The sequence below is a fragment of the Bos mutus genome, chromosome 21 (genome assembly GCF_027580195.1).
Source record: "Bos mutus isolate GX-2022 chromosome 21, NWIPB_WYAK_1.1, whole genome shotgun sequence".
Taxonomy (NCBI): domain Eukaryota; kingdom Metazoa; phylum Chordata; class Mammalia; order Artiodactyla; family Bovidae; genus Bos; species Bos mutus.
In genome coordinates, this window is record NC_091637.1 from 40,431,615 (window position 1) to 40,450,581 (window position 18,967).

Consider the following 18,967-nt stretch of genomic DNA (forward strand, 5'->3'; position numbering starts at 1 on the left):
ATGAAAGTTACAAATATTAAAAGGAAAAAAACTAGAATGAATCCTGTAATATTGGAATTGGAGGTGCCGACGTGGACTTGGCATTTTCACTAAATACTTGTCAAATAGAGAAGTAACTGTAGATTTTATATGTGTGTGTACTCAAATATATGCATTCCCTAGTTCTGCCACTTGAGCAGGATGAGGAGCAACAGTTCTCCAGTAGAACTTTTAGCTTCTGTATTCCACTTTCCACTAGGACTCATTGGTGAAATAAATGGTTGATTCTAGGAAGAGGAAGTACAAAATAAGCCTGAAACATTGTGTTGTATCAGAAAGCAAGGGAAGTACTCAAAACATGATGGAATGTGTCAAAAAGAACCCAAAAGTCAGCTTGAAGAGGCCCCCAATGGCCAGATCATGACAGTACCAAAGTAAATAATGATGATAACAGATTATAACATACTGAATGAAATAGGAAGCCATGAGTCCATGCAGATATAATTAATGAATAAATAGAAATTTTCCAGATTATGTACACAGTTTCAAAGTACCTCCCTACAAAATACTTATTACTTACAGAGGAAGAAAAATAACTTGATAGAGAAGAAGCCTGATAGATGCCTTATTAGGTAATCCCATTGAACATCACCAGTAATGAGTCATACTGAAATAGTGTACCACCCAAAAGATTCAGTATACAAATACAGTATCACTTTTGTTGTATTCCTGTCAAAGATGTACAGCCTGAATCTAAGCATGAGGAAATTCAGTCAAAAATTAATTGTGGAGTATTCTACCAAAGGAAGGAAAAAAATAGCCTATAATCTTTATCAAGGCCATGAAGTCAAGAAAGACTTGAGGAACTGTTTCATACAGAAGACAACTGTATGTAAGAGATGACAGCTCTTTGCAGCAACACATGATTCTTTTTCCCATAAAGGATATTATAGAGACAGTAGGTGAAACTTGGAGTGACATCTAAGGATTAGATAGTAGTAATTGACCAACACTAATTTTCTGATTTTGATATGTTATTATATTCTGTTATTTTGAAGTTACTGTATTTGGAGAATGTCCTTAACATTTGGGAATGGTGGGAAGGCAGTTCAACACCTTACTCAAATTTTCCAGGGAGAAAAAAAGCTCTCTGAATTATACTTAAAACTGTTCTCTGAAGTATCAAATTATTCAGTGAGGAAACTCTGCCTTTAAAATAGCAGTTGTAGTAGAAACTTGGATGTGACTGGAGGATCCAGCCTTTAGCTGCTAGCTCCAGACTCTGGAATACTCACAGTTGTAAAGGATACATTTTTCCAATTTCCATTTAGTTCCTCTGTAACTAATGTCATTATAAGCATTGCATGCCCTCCAGTTCTTAGTATCCCATGACTTAAAAACTTTAGCAGAGGCTTTAGGGCATTGACCCTGTTGGAATTATAAATATGTTTCTCCTTGTTGAAGAGTAGGAACTGTTCTTCTCTGAGCAGAATAAGCACCCACTCTTAGAAAAGAGGGAAATATCAATAATCTCAGATATATGGATGACACCACCCTTATGGCAGAAAGTGAAGAAGAACTAAAAAGCCTCTTGATGAAAGTGAAAGAAGAGAGTGAAAAAGTTGGCTTAAAGCTCAACATTCAGAAAACTAAGATCGTGGCATCTGATTCCATCACTTCATGGCAAATAGATGGGGAAACAGTGGAAACAATGGCTGACTTTATTTTTCTGGGCTCCAAAATCACTGCAGATGGTGATTGCAGCCATGAAATTAAAAGATGCTTACTCCTTGGAAGGAAAGTTATGACCAACCTAGACAGCATTATTTTTTTTTTTTTTTTTCTTTTAAAAATTTTTTACCCGCCTCTCCCGGGCGCGCTGACGCCCACACCTGCGCTATGCAAGCTAGCTCGCTGCGTCCGTCCGCGCCGCAGCTAGACAGCATTATTAAAAAGCAGAGACATTACTTTGCCAACAAAGGTCCGTCTAGTCAAGGCTATGGTTTTTCCAGTGGTCATGTATGGATGTGAGAGTTGGACTATAAAGAAAGCTAAGCACCAAAGAATTGATGCTTTTTGAACTATGGTGTTGAGAAGACTCTTGAGAGTCCCTTGGACTGCAAGGAGATCCAACCAGTCCATCCTAAAGGAGATCAGTCCTGGGTGTTCATTGGAAGGACTGATGTTGAAGCTGAAACTCCAGTACTTTGGCCACCTGATGCGAAGAGCTAACTCATTTGAAAAGACCCTGATGCTGGAAAAGATTGAAGGCAGGAGAAGAAGGAGACAACAGAGGATGAGATGGTTGGATGGCATCACCGACTTGACGGACATGCGTTTGGGTAGACTCCGGGATTTGGTGATGGACAAGGAGGCTTAGTGTGCTGCGGTTCATGGGGTCGCAAAGAGTCGGAGACGACTGAGCAACTGAACTGAACTGAACTGAACTTAGAAAAGGCCATGCTATATGCTGAGGATATTAAAAGCAACAGCAGGGACCCACACGTCCCTAAAACTCTAAGGGAGGGAAACCTTTCTCTCATATCTTAGGAGCCCTTACCCCAAGAGACTACAGCAAACCTCATTCATCTTTCTTTGTCCTCTAACTGCTTTGTCATAGTTGCAGGAAATGGAACAGGGTAACTAAAGCCAAAGCTTTCTGGCTGGAGCACCAAAAAGGGAAGGCCAAGGAAACTGGAAAGTACCAGGGAGGTTACAGAAGGAAGGAAGGAGCTCAGGAAAGCAACCCCATAAAGTTGTTAATGAATTCCTGGGCTCGCCTCTGAGTTGTTCGTGCCTAAATCTGATCCTACACAGCAATTCCAAGGACTGAAAGGTGAAGGACAAGATGACCTCCAAATTCCTATACTGGCCGCTGGGCAGTGGGACAGAGCCGAGTAGCACTGCAGACGTTTTGAAAATAGAGTCCATGATAGAACCACAACTCACGGAGGCTGGTAGGAACTTTGGCCTGAACCCAGACAGGCTAATTAACTGTTAAAACAAAAATACCAGCTTTATCCTAGGATTTAAACAAGACCCTTCATCCTGTAACCTACTTCAGAATGTTTAAAATACTATATCTATTTGTAAACATAAGAACTTAGGACAGCCTGAGTCTTTATTACCAAGAATCATCTTTATTACCAAGTCTTTGTCATATTTAGGGAGTAAGGATAATTTGAAGATAAAAAAAATCAATGCGTCATCAGTCAGTATGTTTTGAAAAAATTAGTCTTGTTTTTATTCTGTAGTGAAGTATAACAATTCTGAGTTCTTACATATTGGTATACACTTTGAAGTGAGAATGCATATTGGTATTTGTTGAATAGTGAAACTGAGTTACCTATGAGAACTGTCTTATGACTTTGCACCAGAGCACACCCAGTAACTGAGGGGAGAATAAAGATTCTCTGGACAGTCTCAGGCTTTGGATAATAGAAGTAGCTCAGAATACTCACTGCAAGCAAGAAATTTCTCTGAAATCTTCTATTTTGTCCTAAAATTGCAGGCAAATATAATCTGCATAATACAGTGGTATATTATACTATAGACATATGGTTTTTATAAATCTTCATAGACCTTTCAAAAGGAGGAGAAATACATATTTATTTAGTGGCTCCAATCTCAGAAGTATGACCTTGGGCTCAGTTAGATGATTTTAGCCAGCAAGGTTTCATAAACTAGTGCCTGGTGGGGCGAGCATGCAACTGGTTTCCTAGGATTGTCCCATTTTTATACCAAGTTGTCCTTGCTATGCTATGCTAAGTCACTTCAGTCGTGTCCGACTCTGTGTGACCCCATAGACGGCAGCCCACCAGGCTCCCCCGTCCCCGGGATTCTCCAGGCAAGAACACTGGAGTGGGTTGCCATTTCCTTCTCCAGTGCATGAAAGTGAAAAAAGAAAGTGAAGTTGCTCAGTCATGTCTGACTCCTAGCGACCCCATGGACTGCAGCCTACCAGGCTCCATCCATGGGATTTTCCAGGCAAGAGTACTGGAGTGGGGTGCCATTGCCTTCTCCAAAGTTGTCCTTACATAAGTATTATTTAGCATCCCCCTTTGCATTTCAAAAGGGTATTGTTTTAGAATTATGTGATTATCCTACCTATACCATTTTTTTCTTTTTGAGTTTATATCTGAAACATTAGTCTCAACATTATAGACAGTTTGGAAGATAGACTGCAGATGGTAATCCTGTAGTCCTGTAGTATTTCATCTTTTTCCATATCTGTATTTTACATGATTTTAATTTAGTGCCTGTAACGTTAAATCATTTGAATCAAGCATATTTTGTCACATTTATGTATGCCTTGAGTTTATAGTCTTGACTATAATACATAACAACTGGAATTATGAAAGTCTTTTTTTTCCCTCATCTGTTTCCCCTTTGTAGCAGGAACTCCAGAAGATAAAATGAGGCTGTTTCTTATCTATTACATAAGTGCCCAGCAAGCGCCTTCTGAGGTATGTCCTCTGTATTCAGTTATTGGGAGGAAAGGGGGATACTTACTTGTTTCAAAAATAGAAGTAAAAACCACTATGGCCAAATGATCATTTCATTCCTTCCTTTAAAAGAAAAACAGTTTCTTAAGGCTAGTTCTATTTGCTGCTGAATTTTATAGCAGTATTTGTCACCAAGAGAACGATTTACTTATGAAATATATCACCACTTTTAAGTTGTTTGAACATGAACAGAATTCAGGTGGCCAAAATTCCTATTTCTGGAAATAACTATTCTAAACTAAGTTAACCAAGTTTTTGCTCTACTTTTTTTCAAAGATTGAGCTTACCATTTCTCATGATGTGATGATCCTAGAAGTTCCATTTCTCTAAGCTGTAGCCACTAATACTTAAAAGAAATTAAGCTTTAACTGAAAAGTTTGGTAATATTTTGCGTTGTTTAAGACTAATGTCCTTTATAAAATACAAAGAAGTCACTCGGAGGAAAATAACTTAAGTTCCAAAAGTTATATAAATAATTTCATAAGATTAAACTTCAGATTCATATCTGTCATATGATTCATGTAAAAATAGCATTGAAATTTTGTACTAAAGTAAAAAAAAAAGCTACTTTTATATTAGAATAAATTTCTAAGAATTATTGAAAAATGATTGGTTTTCCTTTCTAGATTTTTTTTTTCCCTCAGTGGAAGAGTAGATTGTGGGATATTTTGTTGTTTTCTTTTTCTTTAATGAGCCATCAACTGCTTTTGAGGGAAAAAATTTTTTAAGCGTGCAGAGGTAATTGACTTACTCAGAAGGAGAGCAGTGATTTTTGTATTGTTGCTGCATCAGAGACCTGTTCACTTTTTCTGATATTAACTTGTATAGTTTTACTAGATGAGCAACTAGCGTAAGGACCTTGGGAAAGACACCTAGAATGATAACAGCTGTTGCAAACTGCTTTCCCTTGCTGATAGCAGTTATTTTTCTGATGTCTGGTGGATTGTGAGGCTTCTTTTTGTTTGACATGTTAAAACAGAAAAGTAAACCAGTATTTGCTTTACGTCAATTCTGCTTTATCCTAGGAATATGTCTCTTGACTTTTAATTTAGTTAGAAAGTTCAGTAGTCCCCCCTTATCCAAGGGAGAGATAATCTAAGACCCCCATTGGATGCCTGAAACCATTAATAGTACCAAATGCCCCCTCACTACCATATATACTGTTTTTTCCTATACATACATACTGATGATAAAAAGTTTAATTTATAAATTAGACACAGAGATTAACAAAAATGGCTAATAAAATAGAATAATTATAACAATACACCATAATAAAAAGTTATGTGAATGTGGACTCTCTCAAAATACAGTTATTATACTCATCCTTGTCATGTTGATGATGTCAGCTGATAAAATGCCTGTGTGATGAGATGAAATGAGGTGAATGACGTAGGCATTGAGACGTAGCATTAGACTACTATGGGCCTTCTGACGTGAAGGAGAATCATCTGCTTCAGGTGATCCTGTGTCATCAAGCCATGACAATGTTGATGGTTAGATGTCAGGAGCAGAGGATGTCACTGGTTGGGGCAGGACTGAGCAGGACAGCATAAGATATCATCATGCTTTTCCAAACGGGGCACAATTTAAGACTCATGAATTGTTTGTTTCTGGGAATTTCCATTTAGTATTTTCAGACCTTTGTTGACCACAGGAGCTGGAACCTGGAAGGCAAAACTGCTAATGAGGGGTGACTACAATATAAGTTTCTTTCTAGAAAGATCTCTGTCATTAATAGGTGTGTACCTATAGCTTAAGGGATTCTAAAAATCTATTTATAATATTTTCTTAGGAATATATGAAAGTGCAAATTGCTCAGTTGTGTCCAGCTCTTTGCGACCCCATGGCCTATATAATTCATGGAATTCTCCAGGCCAGAATACAGGAGTAGGTAGCCATTCCTTTCTCCAGAGGATCTTCCCAACCAGGGATTGAACCCAGGTCTCCCACATTGTAGGCGGATTCTTTACCAGTTGAGCCGCAAGGGAAGCCCAAGAATACTGGAGTGGGTAGCCTATTCCTTTTCCAGCAGATCTTCCTGACCCAGGAATCAAACCAGGGTCGCCTGCATTTCAGGCAGATTCTTTACCAACTGGGCTATCAGGGAAGCCCAGGAATTTATGATTTATTTATTTTTGGTAAGAACTATGTCTTTTTATAAGTAATCATTAAGAGGCTTGGGGCAAATTTTGACTATTGATGTCAGATTGAAAGTGTTAGTTGCTCACTTGTGTCTGACTCTGCAACCTCATGGACTGTAAGCCACCAGGCTCCTCTGTCCATGGAATTCTCTAAGGCAGGAATACTGGAGTGGGTAGCCATTCCCATCTCCAGGGACTCTTCCCAACCCAGGGATCAAACCCGGGTCTCCTGCATTGCATGCAGATTCTTGACCATCTGAGCCACCAGGGCAGCTCACTGTCAGATTAACAGCTCCCAGAATATGAAGCAGCTCTGATTGATGGTGAGCTTAAAAGTTTCTTTTCTTAGAAAAGTTTTATGATGGAGTTGCTGTGATAGCTCCCGTGACATAAATTCAACTGGACTTTACTCGTTAGGAAATAAAAGACTAAGAAAGAGAACTATTTAACTGTTAAAAAGTGTAGATCACCTGTTGTTCAGTTAATAACTTTGGACATTTACAGTGAATATGAGATGGGACCACCTGATTCTGCAGTGATTCCCCTAAGTCAGCGTCACTGCCTTCATGTTTCCAGTTTTGAAATATTCTTGATCAATCCAGATCTTTCATTTAATGCTTATTCCAAGAACAAACAATCTATGTCAACAGTGGAATAAAAACTGACTCTGTTGGGCTTGCTGAGGGATGACAAAACACCATACTGCTTAGGTGATTTGGGAGCCTGTTAAAGGTAATTTTCATTGTATGTGATTTTTGTCTTGGTTACTCATTTGGGTGCTCCCTTAAGGTACCACTCCACTTACTTAGGTGCTCATGCCTTTAGTCCAACTTTTTGATTAATCAGATGACAACAAACAAAATGGTCTCTTTCATGAAAGTAAAGGTTTTTGTCATATTCTTATTTCAGGCTGATTTGGAGCAGTACAAAAAAGCTTTAACTGATGCAGGATGCAACCTTAATCCCTTACAATATATCAAACAGTGGAAGTAAGTTTTGTTTTATTCTTAAGTTCCTGTCATTTAAGAAAGTATAGTGGAAGTCAAGTTCCAAGAAAACTGGAAATGTTACCAAGAAAATTTAATAGTGCCTTATTATTTTTTGTTGTTGTTCAATGGCATAAATATGTATTTCCCCCCCACTTTTTCCACAACTTTATATAAAATAGTGCTGCCTTTTCTTTATTTGCCTTTTCTTTCTTTCTTTTTTTTCCCCTATATTTTCTTCACTGGTGTGAGATGAAAAAGTCAAAAACTGAAATGTTTTGGGTCAAATGGCTCTAAAACATTTTTAAGATGTTTTAATTTCACTAGTAATTAGAGAACTGCAGATTAATATAATGCAAAGATTTAGAAAATGTGCCAAGGATCCAGTAAAATTGATGTGTTTATACTCCACTATTAGAAATATAAATTGTCAAACTTTTGCTCACTGGTATAAAAGGTATTTTTAAAAGGAATAGCTTTGACCTAGCTTTCTCTTAAGAATTAATCCCAAAGAAGAAACTAGAGTTACAAAATCTTAGAAGCAGTTATAATAATCAAATTTTGAAAATCAACCAGATTGTCAAGGAATAGGGTTGAAATTATATCATTTCTACAAGGAATGCCATTGAATCATTACAAATCATGTTGTGGGTTGATTCAGCAGAAGGGGGCGAAGAGGGGTGCTTGGAAGGGGCCCTCGGCTCCCCTGGAGGCAGAGAGGGCTGGGGCCTTGGCGAATGGCTTTCTTGCTGGCCACTTGCGGAATGATTAGACCCACTTCTGGAGGGTCTGGGAGAGGGTCTGGCTCCCATCCCTGAGTTCCCAGGGACTCTGCTACTTGCCCAGGCCTTGGGCATGAGTGTGATTCTCTCCTTGCCGCCATCCCGTCGCCCCCTGGGGGTTTGGATTCAGGATTTGTTCCTAGTGTCCAAGACTTTAATAAGAAACTTACAGAGGCTGATGCTTACCTACAGATCTTGATAGAACAGTTGAAGCTTTTTGATGACAGACTTCAAAACTGCAAACACAGATGATGAACAGAGAAAGGAAATTGAAACCCTCAAAGAGACAACAAATAGCATGGTAGAATCAATTAAACACTGCATTGTGTTGCTGCAGATTGCTAAAGACCAGTATATTGCAGAGAATCATGCAGATAGAATTATAAGTACTATTAATCCTGTGGATGCAATAGTCCCTTGGAACCTGTGGTCAACACAATGCCTTCCCAGACTGTCTTACCTCCAGAACTACTCAGAGGTTCTGTAAGTCAGAGCAGCATCCATCTTCTCTACCAGTTGGACCTGTATTAGCAACCTTGGGACATTATCAGACTCCAACACCAAATAGTATAGGCAGTGGCCACTCACCACCTAGTAGTAGTCTGACTTATCCAAGCCATGTCAACTTGTCTCCAAAGTCCCAGAGTTCTCTTACTCTAGCAATGAAGATGAATTCTATGATACAGATGAGTTCCATCAAAGTGGCTCATCCCCAAAACACTTAATAGATTCCTCTGGATCTATTGATCCAGTCTTGACACACAGCTGCTCGGGAAATAGCCTAAAGCACCCCGATACCACAGAATCACTTAATTCTTCCATGTGCAATGGAACAAGTGATGCTGACCTTTTCGATTCACATGATGATGGAAATGACGAAGGGGAGGCAAGGTCAGTGGAAGAGCACAAAAGCATTATCATGCATCTGTTGTCACAGGTTAGACTTGGATCTTACAAAGGTAGTTCTTCCAACATTTATTCTTGAAAAAAGATCTCTTTTAGAAACATAGGCAGAGTTTTTTACACATCCGGACCTGTTTGTGAGTATTAGTGACCAGAAGGATGCCAGAGACCGAATGGTTCAGGTTGTGAAATGGTATTTCTCAACCTTTCATGCAGAAAGGAAAGGATCGATTAACCAAAAAGCCATACAACCCCATTTTGGGAGAAATCTTTCAGCGTCAGTGCATATTACCAAATGATACTGAAGAGAGTGCAGAGCTAGTTTCAGAAGGACCAGTTCCCTGGGTTTCCAAGAATAGTGTAACATCCGTGGCTGAACAGGTTTCTCATCATCCACCCATTTCAGCCTTTTATGCTCAATGTTTTATTAAGAAGATACAATTCCGTGCTCATATCTGGACCAAATCAAAATTCCTCAGGATGTCAGTTGGGGTGCACAACATAGGGCAGGGCTGTGTCTCGTGTCTAGAGCATAATGAACATTGTATTCTCACATTCCCCGGTGGCTGCGGCAGGTCTGTCCTCATGGTGCCCTGGGTGGAACTAGGCGGAGAAAGCAAAATTAATTGTTCCAAAACTGGCTATAGCGCAAATATTGTCTTCCACACTAAACCTTTCTATGGGGCCAAGAAGCACAGAATTACCCCTGAGATTTTTTCTCCAAATGACAAGAAGTCTTTCTGCTCAATTGAAGGGGAATGGAATGGTGTAATGTATGCTAAACACTCGACAGGGGGAAATGCAGTTTTTATAGATACCAAGAAGTTGCCTATAATGAAGAAGAAAATGAGGAAGCTGGAAGATCAGAATGAATATGAATCCCGCTGCCTTTGGAAAGATGTCACTTTCAACTTAAAAATCAGAGACATTGATGTAGCAGCTGAAGCCAGGTATAGACTTGAAGAAAGACAAAGAGCAGAAGCCCAAAAAAGGAAGGAAAAGGAAATTCAATGGGAGACAAGGTTGTTTCATGAAGATGGAGAATGCTGGGTTTATGATGAACCATTACTGAAACATCTTGGTGTTAATTAGGTTGGGAAACAGAGTTTGCTCCTGGTTCCAGGGCAGGAGGCATAATTAAGTGACAGTCTTCCTTTGGGAGAACCTGTTCACCCCCTTCTTATTGCAGTGGTTCCTATCTCAGAGATAGTAGACTTTCTGATGCAGATGAACAATTAATGCAAGCAAAGCTTCCCTTTTTCCTGTCTGGGAGTTATAGTGTTGATTTTGGTCTTGAGAAAAACTTCAGGTTTTGAAAACAAAATGTCTGCTCCTTTTCCAAATCTCATGGTGTAAATCCCAATCTTAAACTCTGCATTCTAGTACTGCTATTGAGATGTACAACATTTGTTTCCTAGATCATATAATCTTGGGTTCTATATACACATATATATAATATAGGTGGTGCCAGATTTTTCATAAATACTCCATTTACTGTAAATACCAGTTCCTCTGAGTTTTAGAAAATTTAGCACAGTGTATTAAAATCACGTGTTAGGAAATTTCATGGTCTCACCTAAAATAATTTTTATTTTGGAATTGAACTATTATTAAATTGTATCTAACTCTGCCACTTTTTTATTTATATTAATTATAAAGCATTAATTATACTCAATGCTTTTAAGGCTTCATAAAGTAATTTTCCAACAACCACAAAAAAATCATGTTGTGGAAGACTTGTTCAGTGACCATCGGGAAATGGCCATGTATGTTATAAAGTGAAAATATAGTTTACTATTCAGTGATTTGTTTGATAAATAACTTCCTTTGTCTCAGTGATTAGGGACTCTTCTAAACATTAAGAATATAATAATGAATTAGCTAGGGAAGGCCTCGGCTTTCATTGAATTTACATTTGTGTTGAACAATTTGTCAACAAGCAAATGAATGAGCAGAGTTGTGTTAAACCATATTCACCATATTAAGTGATATAAATAAAATAAGTGATAAGATCTTAATTTGTTACGGGTATTAGCTAAAATTTGTTGAGATCAGGGAAAGCCTGTGCGTAGGCAGCCCTTGAGCCAAACTTGGTTTTTATGGTGTAATCCTCTCTTACCTTTCCGTTTATCTGCCTGCATGTGCGTGTGTGTGTGTGTGTGTATAGATATACACATATAAAGCATAACTAAAATGACATTCACTTAAATGCTAATAGTGGGTAAATCCAAGTAGTAGAATTTTTTTTTACCTTTTGGGTTCTTTATTTTCCAAATTTTCTTCAGTAATACTTTTAAATTATTTCTTAAAATAATTATTTTTTAAGAGTAGGGGATTGAATATGCTTTTTTACCTCAGCATATCAAAAAATATGCATGGTATGAGACACATACCAAATTGTTAACAGCAGATATCTCTGAATTGTGAGTTTACAAGTGCTTTTTATTATCTATACTTTTGTTTTTTCAAGTTTTGCTTTTATTTCATTGTGTTCTTATAAGAAAAAAAGTAGACAACAAACCTTAGTTTAACAGAAGGTACTGGAAACCATCTTTTCCGACTTTTATAACATATACACTTAACACATTTGGCTGTGTCGTATGTGTCGTTGTGTTTTACATTATGTGGAACTCCTTAATCAAACATTTGATGTTAAAAGAGTGAAGACAATCTTGGGCATCATTTTACTTGGTTATAAAATATACAATTTCTGATTCGTAACATTTTTCTTTCTCATTATAAGGGTTATACCAGTTTATTGAAGAATATTTTAGAAAACTGAGAAAGGTATAAAGAAAATAAAAATGTACCTGTAATCTCCCCATTCAAAGTCTACAAGTAATCTTTAGTGTTTATCCTTTTATGCATATTACATGTTTTTCAATCAGAAAGTCATTGTTACAGATGCAGTTTGTGTTCTGGTTTTCCATTAACTTTCATCATGCCAGTTTTTCATTGTCTTAAATACAGCGGACCCTAGAACAACCTGGGGGTTAGGGATGCCAACCCTCCACACAGTTAAAAATCAGAGTATTACTTAACAATGGGCTGGCCCTCAGTATCCCTGGTTCCTCATTTGAGGATTCAACCAACCACAGATCATGTAGTACTGCAATATGTATTTATTGACAAAAATATAAGTGGACCTGCATGGTTCCAAGCCCATGTGGCTTAAGGATCAGCTACAGTCTCCAATGGTTGTATTTAGTATTTGCTTGATATTCAGCCATATAAATGTAATACTCTTTATTTAACCCCTTTATTGCTTAGATATAACATATTATTTATATTTAGATATTGTTGTTTCTAGTGAAAAGTAAATTTTTGTTAAAGGCAGAAATTCCAGTCTACTGCTGAAAACCATTGATTCACATCCTCCTTTCTGAACAAAATTGTGACTTTGGTGTTTGAAGTTTCTCTAATGGTATCAGCAAATTTTGTCCCGATTGAAATTGTGTATTTTTAGTGTTTCATCTTCAAATCTTAGTGATTTCCATTCTTTTTTTTTTTTACTTTCATAAGATGTTCTTGTATTTACATAGATAATTTTTTTTCCATTGACTAAAGCATTGGAAATGATTAGAAATTATAAAAGAATACTGATTTGCATAAAAATGTTTATGGCATGCTGTTAAAACATTAAAGAATAGTGTGTACAATATGATACTGATTTTGTTTTTAAATCATATATATTGTGTATACATATGTCAAAAGATTAAAAGAATATATGCCAAAATCTTAACAGTGTTTACTTCTAAGTGGTAGAGGTCTTCTAGGAGCATTGTGTTTTCTGGATTCTCTGTAGTGAACATATTCCTAGAAGGAAAATATTTTTTTTAATGCAGCTAAGTGCCATATTTTTGCCCAGCCTTCAAAAATTCTATAGCTAAAAACATTCTGTACATTTAGAAAGATCTGAAAATAAATGACTGTATGCAGTTCAATATAAAAGTGTGTGTGTAACTAAAAAGAAAAATCACTGAGTAGCAGAATTAGAATAGCAATAATAAGAAAGTGATTTTGAGCTGAATCTTAAAAGGAAATGTACAGTTTTTATTGGAGAATATACAGTGAATCTGTATCCCCAAAGGACAGGACAGCATGAATCAAGGCATGTGTCTGGGAATGTGGGAGTATGGAATGTGGAGAACGGTAAAGAGATTAATCAGTACATAATTGTTCTTTTAAAACAGAAAGTCTTTATTTCATGTTAATGATCCTTAAGTTTGAGGAACTAATAATGAATTAGTGGTTTTTAAAGAATTTCAGTGTTTTGGTAACAATTGCTCTGTACTTGAACATTATTTTTCATGGTTGCAGATTATGTAATCAGTGTTTGTATAATTGTGCTCATTGTATTGAAACATTGTATTAGTTGAAAAATTATTTCTTTTCAGAAACTGCATAGTAAATCTTACGATTAGTTAGTAAATTTTTAAATGCCTAGTTAGTAAATGTTTCAGTGCTGTGATACTAAATGTTAGCTCAGCTAATTAACTTTTAAACATAACTTTCTTATTTCATAGGGCTTTTGCCAAGATGGCTTCAGCTCCCACCAGCTATGGCAACACCACCACTAAGCCAATGGGGTACGTATTTTTAATAATTCTGATTGAAGAAGTCTAGTACTCCAGCCATAACTGGACTTTTATGCCTTGAAAACTGTGTGACATTTCGTGTGCAGAAAGTTTTCATTGTGATATAGAGCAAATGTCAGCATGCTTTTTGGCTTCCTTAGGTAGGTTAAATTCTAATTTTAAAGTGTAAATTAATGTATTTTACATGGTAGGGCTTCGTATGCTTCCTTGTTAAGACATTATGTTTTTCGTTTTCAGAAGATACATGAATTTCTATCAGTGTTGATAATACAGACATTCAAGACCTAGCTTTTAGATGGAACTAGGCATAGTGCTAAATGATAGAGAGGAAGTACTCAGGGCTGGGTGTGACTTCTGACTCCCAAAAAATCCTGTACAGTATGTGTGATTTTCAAAGGAGCTGAACAAAGTGATTCTAACTGCTCTTTTCATTACCATACTAGCTTCAAATTCCTAGCTTATTTTTTGGAGCTTAGAACAGAAACATGAAACTGGAGGAAAACAGGTTTACCCTGGCCCCACTCTGAGCTGCCGATTTTAATGAAACAATTTCCAGAAAACCAAAGCACTTGGCCTAAGGCAGGAACATGTAAGCCCTTGGCAAAATGAATCCAGCTGGCCTCACCTTCAGACAGTGCTGTGTGGGTTACCACTCTCACTCCCTGAGTTACCTGGTACCTGGGAATCACCTCAGAACTAGTCAGTCCAACAGAGATTAGGTTTTCTTGTTTCTGTTAAAGAAATGATTTCCATCCTGCCCATCTCCTCATTTCAGAGGGGAAGAGGACAGGATAGGGAAAATGAAAATATATTTGGAAAACTACTTCCATGTATTTAATAAAATAGGCTTTCCAGTTTTCTCTCCTAAAACCTTACTGAATCTTAAAAGCCTATTAGATTTCTTATGGACTTTGTAGTTGAGGATTTTAATAAAATGTGTTATAAGAAAATCTTGGATGATTGAAGGCCTTCCCTAGCCTTCTAATATCAAAATGCAAGATTTCCATTCTGTCCCACAAAATACCCTTTGATTCCACATAAAATACTTTTTGAACCACAAATATAAAACCAATATGGTAAGTCATTTGTGTTATTTTTGTTGGTAAAATACAGACACTGGACATTCTTACTGAGTTGAAGTAAAATTCATCGGGCATTTTGTGCTCTCACATTTTTATGTGATAGATTTTGTGTGCGGGACAGAAGAGCAAACAGTGCAGGACTAGGTCTAGCAGCTGTGATACAGAGAAGGTTGTAGCTTCCGACCTGTTCAGAGACTCCCAGACATATGTGTTTTCAGTATGTCAGTGTGTTCTGAACTCCTAAAGTGAGTCGTCTTAATTACTGTCTTTGTTAAATTGCATATAGTTGATTTACAATGTTGTGTTAATTTTTGCTGTACAGCAAAGTGATTCAGTTATACATGTATATACTTTTTTTTAATATTCTGGATTACTATCTTTAATACATTGTTTTAACATTAAGACAGTCTGGAAATTCAAGGAACTCTCTTTAGCTAATAATTTACCTAAATATTGATATGTAGCTAAGGCTTAGCAATTAAAATGTTCATTTTGAGGACAGCACTCTAGTTTTACATCTTATCGACTGGTCAGAATGTTTTTTTACTGTTTTATTGTTAAATAAATTTGTGGCAGTGATATCCATGGAAGTTAGACGTTCTCAGGTCACTTCTGTTCAATGAAAGCAAAGGTGGTAGGCACAGTGAGCTTCATCAGCATGTGTTGTGTAATCAGACAAGCATTTTACCTGTAGTTAATCAGAGAGAGGACTTGTACTTAGTGCAGTGCTCTTCTTTTGCACCTAGTCTCTTATCACGAGTCATGAATACCGGATCACAATTTGTGATGGAAGGAGTGAAGAACCTGGTATTGAAACAGCAAGTAAGTACGGCTGTTAGAAAATACACTGGTAACTTTTGAATATAAATGTTAACAGGTTGGTTGCTTAGCTAGAGCAGCTTCTAGATGTATTCAAGCACAAAATTAGGAATAAAATGAAATCAAGGGGTCCTTTACTGGTATGTTCAAGAATATGAGAGTATTTTACATATATAATTCAGAACTCTATAATTTTATGCTTTTTTAAAAAATTTGCTCTTCTTACATTAATGACATTTTGATTTCCTTTCATCAGGTTTGTGAAAATAAGTTAATTGAAAAACATGAACGTAATTTTAAAATAATGAACTGTTACATAAATGCATATCATTTAAGTTTTAACATATATTAGGAGAATATTAATAGTCTAAAAGCCTGTGTAAATTACAAGTATTTTAAATAGAATTTGTGTTTGGGAATAATGCAACTATAGCTTGATTTCACATTTCATTTTGGAATAATAGTTTTAAACATAAGATTTTTAATGGTGTTTGTATTTCTGTTGTTTTTCTGTTTTTCTAATATATAGATATTTCTGCTTCAGAGGGATCATTAATTGCTTTGGCTTCTTTTCAAACTGAACTTGTTTTTAACTTTTTGTTACGGAATTTTCAAATACACATTAGTATGTCAAGCTCTCCTGAACCCTTCACCAAGCTTCAATACTCAACATGGTGCCATTCTTGTTTCATCTTTCCCACTTACATTTTTTTATTTGTTTTTAGGGATATTTTAAGGCAAATCTGAGACGTAGTATTTTACACATAGATACTTCAGTTTGTAGTGAGAAGGATTTTAAAGGCCAATTAAGAGAAATAAAATATCAGTTATTCAGATCTGAATATTGTTTACTTGTTTTCAGAATAAACTAGATCTTTGTTTCTCTGAACTTCTTCCACACTTTTTATCTTTCTTACTATATTTACCTGTGATATTTTGTATTGATGTTGTTTATATTTTCTTTTTTTCCCACTTTTATTGAGATACAGTTGACATATATTGGTTTTTGTTTTGCTTTTTTAATTTGTTTTTGGCTGTGCTGGGTCTTCATTGCTACATGCGGACTTTCTCTAGTTGCAGTACACGGGCTTCCCACTGAGGCGGCTTCTCTTGTCGAGCGTGGGCTCTGAGGCGTGTGGACTTCAGTAGTTGAGGCACACGGGCTTATGAGTTGCCCCAGAGCATGTGGGAGCTCAGTTCTGAACCAGGGGAGCGAACCCATGTCCCCTGCATTGGCAGGCAGATTCCTAACCACTGGACCACCAGGGAAGCCCCAACATGTATTGTTTTACTTCTTGACAGCAAGAAATTTTTTTTCCCCATCTTTGAATTTTCCATAGCAGTGTGGAAAAGTATTCAATTTTTGTTTGAATAAGTAAATAACATTGTATTGTAAAAACCTGTAGTGTTAATGAAGAACAGTGAAAAATCTTAATTTCTTAAGATTAAATTAAAAGGCTGATTACTTCCTAACTTTCCTTCAGAGACATTCCAGATTGCATTGCTTTCTAAGTACTTGGGAACACTTTTTAGCTTAATTATCCCTCTTCGGAATTATTTTCAGTCCTTCCCCTCTGTGTCTCTTCTGGTAATAGGCCACTACTGAATACTTAATCCACTTTCTAACTGGTTCTCAGTACTTCTGTGGGTCGGTTTATCTTTATTCTCTTGGACTGCTAAAGGTGAAAAGGCATAAAAACAGGTTGGACACATTAGTGCCCAACATACTGTACTTACAGTTGAACCTAGCACTTGTTAAGAAAAAGAAGTTACTCACGACAGTTGTTAAAGTACAGTAAGGCAGACTTTATTCAGGAGGACCATTGTGAAAGGCCAACGTTGGGACCACTGCAGTGGGGTTTTGAAGTCTGGGAGAGAGATTGGGCTTAACTCCAAATACATCAGGGAAAAGTGGGAAATTAGAGCTCAGTAGCAGGGTATAGGTATTGGTGGATGGAAAATTACTAAGAGAAAACATGAGGGCTAAAGGAAGATTCTGGCTAAACCAGCCTAACGGGATTCTTGATGAAGGCAGGCTAATGAAATTGGACATCTCCTGAGAGGTGGTAAAAGGTGAGGAAACTGAAAAGATGTCAAGGATGGGGAGATACCGAGGAGATGTGGGTTCTATCTGTAAACTGACTTAGCAGATTTCTTTCTAAAAGTGGATAATGCAGAGATGGACACAGAAGTCCAAAAGTCAAGGCCTAGTTGAAAAAGAGTTTGAAGAGCCTCAAAAAAGAGTATAGTCTTGTCTAGGAGAGAATCTAGTCATGCCACTCTGCTTATCATCAACTATGGACAGAATGATTTTATATGTGAGACAGAGGAGGGACCACTAGTTTCTAAGATTCTGTCTGACTTTTGTCAGACACACTGGCTGTTGTATGAGTTTGTTGTTGTTCAGTTGCCAGGTTGTGTCCTACTCTGCCTCATGGACTGAGCACACCAGGCTTCCCTGCCCCTCACTGTCTCCCGGAGTTTGCCCAAGTTCATGTCCATTGAATAGGTGATGCCATCCAACCATCTCATCCTCTGTCACCCTCTTCTCCTTCTGCCTGCAACCTTTCACAGCATCAGGGTCTTTTCCAGTGAGTCAGCTGTTTCCATCAGGTGGCCGAAGTATTGGAGCTTCAGCTTCACCATCACTTCCAAAGAGTATTCAGGGATGATTTCCTTTAAGATTGACTGGTTTGGTCTCCTTGCTTTCAAAGGGACTCTTAATACCTGTGGTGGATTCATTTTGATATTTTGCAAAACTAATACAATTATGTAAAGTTTAAAAATAAAATTAAATTAGATTAAAAAAAAAAAAAGTCTTTTCCAGCTCTACGGTTCAAAAGGATCAATTCTTCAGTGCTCTGCCTTCTTTATTGTCCAGCTCTCACATCCGTACATGACTACTAGAAAGACCATAGCCTTGACTATACGGACCTTTGTCAAAAAAGTGATGTCTCCACTTTTTAACACACTGTCTAGGTTTGTCATAGCTTGCCTTCCAAAAAGCAATCATCGTCTAATTTCATGGCTGCAGTCACCATCCCTAGTGATTTTAGAGCCTAAGAAGAGGAAATCTGTCACTACTTCCACCTTTTCCCCTTCTGTTTGCTGTGAAGTTTTGGGGCCAGATGCCATGATCTTAGTTTTTGTAATTTTTTTTTAATTTATTTAT

The 18,967-nt window shown here is 37.1% G+C and overlaps 1 protein-coding gene and 1 pseudogene across 1 annotated transcript in view; both read left to right on the top strand.

Annotated features, from left to right (window-relative positions):
- The window catches only part of SCFD1 (sec1 family domain containing 1), a 113,176-nt gene that overhangs the window by 65,935 nt on the left and 28,274 nt on the right, over window positions 1-18,967 (top strand). Inside the window, exons 16-19 of the mRNA XM_005896640.2 lie at window positions 4,375-4,445; window positions 7,535-7,614; window positions 13,823-13,885; window positions 15,723-15,798. Of these exons, the coding sequence (XP_005896702.1) occupies window positions 4,375-4,445; window positions 7,535-7,614; window positions 13,823-13,885; window positions 15,723-15,798 (290 nt within the window). The remainder of the gene's footprint in view (window positions 1-4,374; window positions 4,446-7,534; window positions 7,615-13,822; window positions 13,886-15,722; window positions 15,799-18,967) is intronic.
- On the top strand, window positions 7,636-11,058 carry LOC102277306 (oxysterol-binding protein-related protein 9-like; annotated as a pseudogene).